We start from the raw sequence: 10,464 nt of genomic DNA, 5'->3' as shown, positions 1-10,464 counted from the left end.
TATTAAATCTACAAACATTGAAACCTTTTTGGAGTACTTTAAAATATTTTCTTTCAATCATTATGGTTGCCAGAAGAGTGGCTCCCCAAAGATGTCCATACTCTAATCCCCAGAACCTACGACTATGGCAAAGGAATCTTGCACAGGTGATTAAGGTTAAAAGCCTTCAGATTGAGAAATTATCCTGGATTATGAGGTAGCCCCAATGTCATCATATACATCCCTAGAAGTCTCTGACTACCTTTCTGAACTGTAGTCAGAGAATCAGAGAGAATGCACTATGCGAAGGACTTAGCCTGCTGTTGCTGGCTTTGAGGATAGGAGAAGGGGGAAATGAGCCAAGGAACACAGACACTCTCTAAAAGTTGCAAAACATATGGAAATGGATTCTCCTGCAGAAAGGAATATAGCCTTGTCCATGCTTTGAGCTTAGCCTATTGACTAGTGTCAGATTTATGACCTACAATACTGTAAGATCATAAATTTGTGTTATTTTAAGTCACTAAGTTTGTGGTAATTTGTTATAGCATCAATAGACAACTAATAAAACCATCAAACATTTTATAAGACTCAAGAGAAGAATAATCTATTGTGTTTACCCAGATATTTACCATTTCTATTGCTATTTCTTCATTACTGATATGCTGGTTGCCTTTCTATTATCATTTCCCTTCTGTCTGAAGGATTTTCTTTAGCAATTCTTTTAGAACAGGTTTTTTGGCAACCAGTTCTTATAGCTTTTCTTAATCTGAGAGTACTTTCCCTTTATCTTTATTCCCAAAGGATATTTTCACCAGATATTGAATTCTGTGATGGCAGAATTCTTTTGCACACTTTAAAAAATGTTGTTCCCTTCCTTCTGGCCTGCATGGCTTCTGGTGAGAAACTTGCATTCATTTAAAGTGTTGCTTCCCTATAAGTAATGTGTAATTTTTCTCTGGTTGCTTTCAAAATTTTTTCTTTGTGATAGTTTTGTTTTTCTATTGTTTTCAGCAGTTTGATTATGATATGGTTGGCCATGGATTCCTTTGCATTTATCCTATTTGGAATTCACTGAGCTCCTTGAATCTGCTAAGTTTATGTCTTTCTCCAGATTAAGGAAGTCTAAGGCCATTATTTCTTTTTATTAATGTATATATATATTTTTAAATCAATTTTTATAGGAGTATAATTGCTTCACAATACTGTGTTAGTTTCTGCTTCACAACAAAGCGAATCAACCATATGCATACACGTGTCCCCATATCCCCTCCCTCTTGAGCCTCCCTCCCATCCTCCCTATCCCACCACTCTAGGTCATTGCAAAGCACCGAGCCAATCTCCCTGTGCTATGCGGTTGTTTCCCACCAGCCAACTCTTTTACATTTGGTAGTGTATATATGTCGATGCTACTCTCACTTCACCCCAGCTGTGCCCTCCCACCCTGTGTCCTCAAGTCCATTCTCTATGTCTACCTCTTTATTCTTGCCCTGCAACTAGCTTCATCAGTACCTTTTTTTTTTTTTTTTTTGCGGTACACGGGCCTCTCACTGTTGTGGCCTCTCCCGTGGCGGAGCACAGGCTCCGGATGTGCAGGCTCAGTGGCCATGGCTCACGAGCCTAGCCGCTCCACGGCATGTGGGATCTTCCTGGACCGGGGCACGAACCCATGTCCCGTGCATTGGCAGGCGGACTCTTAACCACTGCGCCACCAGGGAAGCCCCCTTTCTTTTTTTTTTTAGATTCCATATATATGCGTTAGCATACGGTAGTTGTTTTTCTCTTTCTCTTTCTCCTGACTCGTTTTCATGGTATTTTACTTCAATGCAATTTATTATTGCTATTATTTAATTGTGATTATATCTTCATCACATTTTTTTCTCTTATATGCCAGAAGTTGTGGAAGCTCCCTTAATGGATTTTTACATTTGCTTCTTTAGCAGACTCCAGGGGTTTTATTCTAATTTCTGATTTTATAATTTCTTATACCAGTGCAGATGTAATTTTGGACCATGTGCTTATAAGTGCCAAGGCTTGAGATTTGACATTTATTACAGGTGACTTTGTTTTCCACCTATGGTCACGAGCAGCTGGCAAGCATTCTTGTCAATTCTTGGGCCGATTTGTGCAAAATATATGTGTATGTATTTGTAATATAATCATTCATATCTCCCTATTTTTATTGGAGGGATCAGTAACATCTTCACATCTTCTGGCTTTTGGCCATAATTCATTGTTTCCAGTTCTTGTGTGGATGTTAAAATCCTACCCCATTGTCTTAAGGCCCCTACTGTGTCCGAAACCCTGTGTCCTACCCTCTTCCAATCATTGCACTCCTTTTTCTGCCAATTTTCAGCTATTTCTGTTTTCCCCTAGCATCTGGAAATTTTTTTCTTTCATTTTTTATTTAAAGTTCATCTATGAATAAAAAAATCTTGAAAATTTTATTTAGCTTTGTGATGTATTTATGAATACAAGAGGATTCTTTCAGGGTCAGTAGAGTCTATCATTTTGACTGAACTTTATGTGGTTAGTATTTATATTAGTTTTCTGTGAATGCTGAAACAAATTACTACAAATTAAGTGATTAAAACAACAGAAATTTATTATCTTACAGTTCTGTAGTTCAGAAGTCTAAAACAGATTTCACTGGGCTAAAATCAAGGTATTGGTAAGGTTGTGTTCCTTTGTGTGTGTGTGTGTGTGTGTGTGTGTGTGTGTGTGTGTGTTGGGGGAGAGAGCATTATTATGCCTATCACAATGATTGAAAGCAAAAATTTTAACGTTGTATAAAGTATCTGTTTAATACATAAGACAATCACAACTTAAAGGGGTGAGGATAAAGGACCAATATGGTGGTAAAATTTCTACATTCCAATTCAAGAAGTAACACATGGACTTTAGAGTAGATGGTGAAAAGTATGTATATTGTATTCCCTACAACAGCAATTTAAAAAGCTACACAAAATGATATAGTTATAAGACATATAAATAAAATGGAATATTAAAAATACTGGCATTTAGTGGGTAAAGACCAGGGATGCTTTTAATCATCCTACAAGGCACAGGACAATCCTAACAAAGAGCTATCCACCCTTAAAATGTCAATAGCTCTAAGGTTGAGAAGCTCTGCCCTAAATAATACAATGATTCACCTTTATTATGGTTTTCTAAAGCTTTGCATTTCCATTTTATGGAAACAGCTCTTCTCTGTACTCATATTTTAATGGTTTCCATAAATTTAATTAGGTCACATATTTACCATAGCAGGTTCAAGTGGATTACTTCTGGATACAAAATACCACTCTTCTGGAGGGAGCATAAGCACATGTGACAAGTTTACTAACCCCCAGCTTTCAGCATGTCATAGGTGAGAGTCAGAGATTGGCGAGTACCCCTGATTCTATGATTTGGTTGAGTGCAAGTAGGTTAGGAGAACTTCTAAATGTAAATATGTGTGCATATGTGTATTTACTTTTCCCTCTCATTTTATGTTTCAATTTTTAATGTAACTTTTGTAGATACCTATTACAATTCATTATTTTGGTTGTACTGCTGTAGAAAGATTTTTAATTTCATGGTGAATAATTTCCTTTGAATTAATTCAATTCAATTACATTAATTTCATTTTGTGTAGTTTTGCAAATACAAAGTTACATAAAACAATATTTCATCACATATATGTACTAGAATATTTCTCAAAGTTTACAAAATTACAGATAGAATCAAATGGAAAAACTGACAAGGAGAGATCATTAAAACTTAATTTGGGGGCTTCCCTGATGGTGCAGTGGTTGAGAGTCCGCCTGCTGATGCAGGGGACACGGGTTTGTGCCCCGGTCCGGGAAGATCCCACATGCCGCGGAGCGGCTAGGCCCGTGAGCCATGGCCACTGAGCCTGTGCGTCCGGAGCCTGTGCTCCGCAATGGGAGAGGCCACGACAGTGAGAGGCCAGCGTACCACAAAAAAACAAACAAACAAAACTTAATTTGGAAAAGCTTCCAGATTCTGATTTTTTTCCCTTAAACATTCCAAGGACAGAGCTAAGTATGTTCCCCTCATCCCATTATAGTATAATATAGTACATATTGCTCTACTGGAACCTCAGACTCTACCCAGTAGGTATTTTGGTAACTAGCTGTGTAGGATCCTTTTGGAGAATTCAGAATCTACTTGTTTGGATGGAAAGTTAAGAAACTCAGTTGATCTTTGTACAGATTAACAATTTAATCGCTTTTGAAACTTACTTTTTCAGTATGGGAGTTTAATGTCATTATTCAAAATTTACCACGAAATTTAAGGGCTATAGAATACTATATGCTGTTAACCTCAATTATACTTTTGCCTGCTGAGAATTAGATCTCAAATGACCTTACTGTTATGGTTTCAGTGCATATGGTGATGGGTAGAGCCTGCATGAGTGTTGTCAACGATGGGGTGGCTCTTCTCTCTTGCCCAGGCCCCGTAGTCGTCTTCTGCTCCTTTCTCCGCCCCTCGACCCCATCGCCCGTGTGTGTCATTATCTATCGATTATCTATCTATCTATCTATCTATTAATAATCTTTTATCTCTTCTTTTCGGGATGGGCAGGCACGCTGACTCTGTTGGCCTTGCCTCCTGCTGTCCTGGAGAACCAGAGCCCGGGCCTGGGCGCTGTGTTTGGCAGGGGGCGCGCGAGGTCCCGGAGCTGTCCAGCAGTTCCTGGCTAAGTTCTCCCCTGCGCTCTACGCGCGGGGGAAGCTCTCCAGCGCCCCGCCCCGGCTAGGGAACGTCTCCCGCAGAGCTCCCAGGGCTTCCCAGGCTCGCCACCCGTCTCCGTCAGTTTCTCTCTACTTCCAGCCCCACCACGGGAGTCTAGCTTGCCTTAGCAGTCTTCCTCCGCAACCCCCGGAGAGGGAGTCCCCTCTCTAGTCCCCGAGGTTGCGCGACTGTATGCGGGCTTTCCTCCTTTGCCTAAAGGGCGGGCGAGTGCGTCTCCTTCTAGCCTCGCCTTCTGCGATTGGGTGGTCCTTTCTCCGTCTTTCTAGACAGGCGCCCGAAATCTCGGGGTGAGAGCAAAGACCGCCCATCAACTTAGCACCTTGAAATAGAATCTTTCGATCCCGAAGGAGGTTGGCGTTGCCAGGGTCGGCGAGAGAGGGAGGAGGGCGGAGGCTGCAACGGCTCCGGGGCTCGCTAGACGGGGCTTGGAAACCGAGGAGCCCGTGCGGGAGAGGGACACGGGGCGCGGGGCCTCGCCCTCGGGCTCCCTCCCTTCTCCTCTCCCCGCCTCCCGGCTCGCCCCTCCCTCTCCGAGGAACCGTCTCTCCTCCGCGTGTCTCCGAGCGCTCTCTCCATTGTCTCTGCCTTTACAACAGGTTCGGGCGGGGGTGAAGACAGGCGGGTGCGGGGCCGCCCCAGCCCCGGCTTTCTTGGGGCGGCCTCCCTTCCTCCGGGTGTGCGTGCCTTCGGCTGCTTTGATTCGGCTCCGGAGCTAATTCCCCGGCGGAGCAGCCCCCGGCGAGTCCGACCCCTCCCTCAGGGCCGCCTCCCAGCCCGCGCCCCGCCGCCTGGGTTCTGCGTGTGGGAATGATGTGCGCGCTGGAGGGTCTAAGTTCTTCACGCGCCTGGGGGGTCCTCCCTTTTTTTTCTTAGGCAACCAAATCGTACTCCTCTTACTAATCATTAAATCCAAGGCAGCGGCAGGAAAGACAAACGCTATTTTTCCCGCTTGATTCCAAGAACCTCTTCGATTTTTATTTTTAAAGAGGGAGACGATGGACTGAGCAGATCCACACCATGGAGTCTCGGGTCTTACTGAGAACATTCTCTTTGCTCTTCGGTCTCGGAGCAGGTGAGTGGCCTCAGAGCTGGGGCGGGAGAAGGGATGGCCCCCGCCTCGGGGCAGCCCGAGCTGCCTGGGGACGCCTTGCTCTTCCTCCACCTGAAGTAGGTCTGGAGTGGGAAGCTTGGATTAGGGTGTGGGTTTGGATTTGGATTTTTTTCTGTGCTTGTCTTGGAGACACCAGGGCGGGTCACACCCCTAGTCCACGGTCTGAGGGCCAAGGGGAACTTTGCACCGAGAGGGGTTTAAAGTAGGTCACGGAAATGGGACTGGGTGCTGTGCTCTTTAAAGCTTGATTGCTGATCTCAGGTAAGGCAGCGGAGGGAGTCGCCTCTCGTCAGTTTCCAATATTGTCTCTAAGACGCGGTTCTTTGCTGTCTTGGAGGAAGAGACATATTTTGATGGAGGTTTTTCTTTCTTTCCTCCTCCCTCCCCCACTCCCACCAGTCTGGGGGCTTGGTGTGGACCCCTCCCAACAGATTGACGTCTTAACGGAGTTAGGACTTGGGGAGTCCACGACCGGAGTGCGCCAGGTGCCCGGTCTACATAATGGGACGAAAGCCTTTCTTTTTCAAGGTAAGAGGCGCGTGCTCAGTCCCCAGTGTGGTTTCAGTTCGGATAACCCCTGGAGGAGCTGGCCTGACCGCTCTTCCTAACTTCTGTTTTGCCTCATGGATGACCTCTGAGCTGAGATGTGGAGGGGTCAGTGTGAAATACATACACCTTCCATTCTTTTTAAGTGGCTTGGTTTCTCTCTTCCCCCGCCCCCTCCTTTCTTACTTTGTACTCTTGCCAGTTCTAATGGATAGTCCCTTAATTACTGTACAGAAACTCCGATGGCAGATGGTTGATTTTGGAGTCTGGGTAACAATGAATTTTATAACACAAACGCCTCATTTGGGTGAAATTGATTTAGGTAGGGAATAGGGTAGCTTAATCTTAGTTAAGACACTGCTCTCTGAAAGTTTCAAGTACAGTGGTGACCAGTTGCAGAGGAATTTCTTTATGTGGGTAGCTTTGTGGAAAAATTAATATCTTTCAATAGTTTTAACTACTGTATGTCACAAACACACTATATTTGAGACAAGATTCCTCATTGAAAGATAATGATTCTTCTCCATCAATGACAGGAGAAAGGAAATAATATTCTCTTAAAAATTATTTTGAAAATATTTCAAATAAATGTTAATTCAAAAGTATACTTTGTCTCACCATTAATCGTGTACTTAGGATTTTAAGACTTTGTTTTTGAAGTCAGTGGACTTTGGCTATGCACAAGTGTCTACATTTAAATTTATATTTAGGTGTGTTATGTAGTCAAAGCAAATTCCAGTGCATCGATCCTTCAGCTTTGATTTACCAACCTTTTTGAAGATTGCTTGGTTTGTGGGAAGGTGCTGCAACATGAGCTTCTAAAAGGTAGCTAAACACATACAGAAAGACTAGTTTCACATATGGTAAAGTACAGATGAAGGCAAAAGAGAAATGGAATTTGGTTTAACATATTTGATGGACTGACCAAAGCATCTTCTCCCCACCCCACCCAGTTTTTCTTTTGTGATTTCGGTGCTGTGGCTTCAAAAAAACTGGAACTCATGATTACTAAAGAGTTGGATATGCAAAATAAAACCACTTCAGCAAATTTGCCACCAAGAAATAGGCATAAAATAAAACTTGAGTGTTTCTGTAGTGGTGTTGTTGCGTGGTATAGCCAGTATGTGTCACCATGGACAGTAACACCAAAGCTTACAGTTGGAAAAGGAGGAAATTGACATGTGTTGCATTTATTTAAAGCAAGTTTACTCTTACAATAAATTAAATGCAATTTTCTGTTTTAATTATGGTGAGCCCACTAAATGCTTTTATTGTGAGGCATATTCGTGATAATATTTTATTTACTTAAAGTTCTTTTTTTTTGGTGGGGAGTGGGGGTGTGATTTGGATATTGACTCCTTTAAAAATAATGACCAAACCTAATAAAGGAAATAAGACTTAGACTGTCAGCAAAATTCACAGAGCAGAATAAAAGTGTCATTAGAGTTAAGCTTCTGTTTTTCTCTTTTTCTTCTTCTCCTTTTTTTTTTTTCAATCTCTGAGTTTTCAATCCCTGTGAGCTGGAAACAAAATTACTTCAGGGCTGCCAATTTGATTAACTGGAAAACTTTACAGAAGCTAAAGCTCCTGATAAACAAATGGCATTGAAGTGCCATTAAAATTTCCAAAGGTCCTTTAAATTATATTGGTGTTCTTCTTGCCTTTCTCTGAAGACCGTCTGAGCTGTCACAAATAGAAACCTTCAGGACTGTGCATTTTATGTTCTGATGCTAGACAATTTCTAGGAAATAGTCTCAAGGCACCAATATCTCTTCCTGGTTAAATTTTTATAAGAAATGCCTAGTATTCATTTTTATTTAAATTGCCAGTTCTTCAAGGTAGGCATTGTGTTGTGAATGAATTGGCCATACTTACTACATATCAGTACATACTTACTACATATTCACACTGATGAATTGTTTTGTTTCCTTGTTTGTACTAAGCACAATATTTAAACAGGGTAAATGCCTGACAAATATAGTTTATGAGATTTGGAGGTGTAAAGTTTTATTTCTTGCCAAATTATGCACCTTATTTCATATAGCCAATCAATCAGCAAGTATTTGCTACCTGCTGTGTTCTCAGTAGGCATGTATTACTGATGTGTTTATTATGCTCTAATGATTTCTCTTATTCTCAGATTTAGATTATAAAATTGACAACATGTAGACCTTTGGCCCTGCTTGATAGTTTTGCATTACCTTGGAAAGGTCTTTTCTCTGCTGTTAGAATGTGGAAACTGTTTTTAAGAAGTCAGTTCTGGGCTTCACTGGGATTACATGGATTTTAGAGAGACAAAAGCTTTCAGCCTCTGAAGATTTTATGGATTCGCTTTATAGTGAATTGAGGGTGCTGCGGATATTTTTGTATAGTCTTCAAAATGGCATAGCAGGAATAGTAACACATTACAAACCTGTGAGGTGCTCTCAGATTTCACATAAACCTATCAGATAAGCTACTTTGTGCTATCAGATATGTTCCAAATAGATGGAAGAGCTTTTTGAACCCTCAAATCTCTATAACTATCTTCTTTTGTCTCATCTTTAAATTAAAGAAATCTCAACATACAATTTCCCAATGATTTTTGCTCATTTAATATTGCTTCTCCATTTGGCTAGTTCATTCTTCTCTTTATTATTTTTTAATATGCTTATAATTCAGTACTTTTAGAAACTAAATAGTTTTTGTAAATTATTGTGCACTAAGAATCTACTATTACTTAATAACTATTATATTTATTACATATGTATAATAAAAGCAAGTAGAAATGTATTTCAAAGTCATACCTGATTTTTGTCATATATAGCATCACTAAAATTGTTTTGTTGTTGAAATTTGGTTTGCAGTTGCTTTGGAAATTGAAGTAATAAGATGCTAAATTAGATCCTGTTTTGATACATGTGGCTTTTGATCTGTGCCAATTATACTTTTCAAAAGAAAAAAGTGATCAGGCAACAGTTTGGAATCTATATCAAGATCTTCCATGTATTTCTAGCTACAATCTGACTGATAGCCACAAAAATACACTTACGGTTTTAAAAAATAGAGGACCAGGTTCTGACAGTCAAAAGACCTATGAGGGCTTCCCTGGTGGTGCAGTGGTTGAGAGTCCACCTGCCGATGCAGGGGACACGGGTTCGTGCCCCGGTCCGGGAAGGTCCCACATGCCGCGGAGTGGCTAGGCCTGTGAGCCATGGCCGCTGAGCCTGTGCGTCCGGAGCCTGTGCTCCGCAACGGGAGAGGCCACAACAGTGAGAGGCCCGCGTACCACAAAAAAAAAAAAAAAAAAAAAACCTATGAAAGGTGGTAAAGAATTCTGAAATGTTAAGGGCTAGTGCAATTATAAATAGAATTCTACCAACCTTGTTTAAAGTCTAGGGAATATTCTTCAAGATAATGATTATAATAATCTTTCCTCTTTGTACATGAGACACCAAGAATGAGAGAATACAGAAGCATAGTTCTAGGACTTTCTAACATGATTTTTAGATCTTTGGTTTTAACATTTTGTCTGGCCAGGTTCCCAAACTAGATAGTTTCCTCTGTTGGTTTAATAAAGTTTCTTCTAGGGTGATCACAGATTTTATAATGTCACTAATCCCCACGAGAGAAGTAGATAAAATCAAAGCATATTTTTTTTGGTCATTGGGAAATAAATATTTAGTAATTATTTTTAAAGAACTTTAAGATTTTAAAGGAAAAAAAATGTTCACAAGTCTACCTTATGCCAGTATTTGAGAACAGGAATGAAATTGGGCATTTGGTGGTGAGTCATTGGCTTGACTAGTTACAATGGTAACTGCATTAAGGAAAGTGAGGTGGCAGTGAGTACTTTTCTTCAGTATGAAGATCAGAGTACCTGTGGACTTAGAGACAATGGTCATTTTGATGCCGCATTAGAATAGAATAACACAATGACTGTGGGCTTTGAAGAGATGGGCTTTGAAACCAGTTAGACCCAAGTGGAATTTTATTAGTTGTGTTTCTATGGTGAAGTTACTTAATTTCTATGAGCTTCAGTGCCCTAAATTATAAAATTAATGTTATGAAGAATTTTTTTGTGCACT

The 10,464-nt window shown here is 40.9% G+C and overlaps 1 protein-coding gene across 1 annotated transcript in view; it reads left to right on the top strand.

Moving 5' to 3' along the window:
* Positions 1-4,922: 4,922 nt before the first annotated feature.
* Positions 4,923-10,464, top strand: part of NELL2 (neural EGFL like 2) — a gene marked incomplete at its 3' end in the record, with an annotated part of 372,583 nt that continues 367,041 nt past the window's right edge. The window contains exons 1-3 of the mRNA XM_079715910.1: positions 4,923-5,027; positions 5,727-5,812; positions 6,251-6,379. Of these exons, the coding sequence (XP_079572036.1) occupies positions 5,758-5,812; positions 6,251-6,379 (184 nt within the window). The 5' untranslated portion in view covers positions 4,923-5,027; positions 5,727-5,757. The remainder of the gene's footprint in view (positions 5,028-5,726; positions 5,813-6,250; positions 6,380-10,464) is intronic.

Source organism: Hyperoodon ampullatus, assembly GCF_949752795.1.
Source record: "Hyperoodon ampullatus genome assembly, chromosome: 11".
Classification (NCBI taxonomy): Eukaryota; Metazoa; Chordata; class Mammalia; order Artiodactyla; family Ziphiidae; genus Hyperoodon; species Hyperoodon ampullatus.
This window is presented reverse-complemented; position numbering and strand designations above follow the sequence as displayed.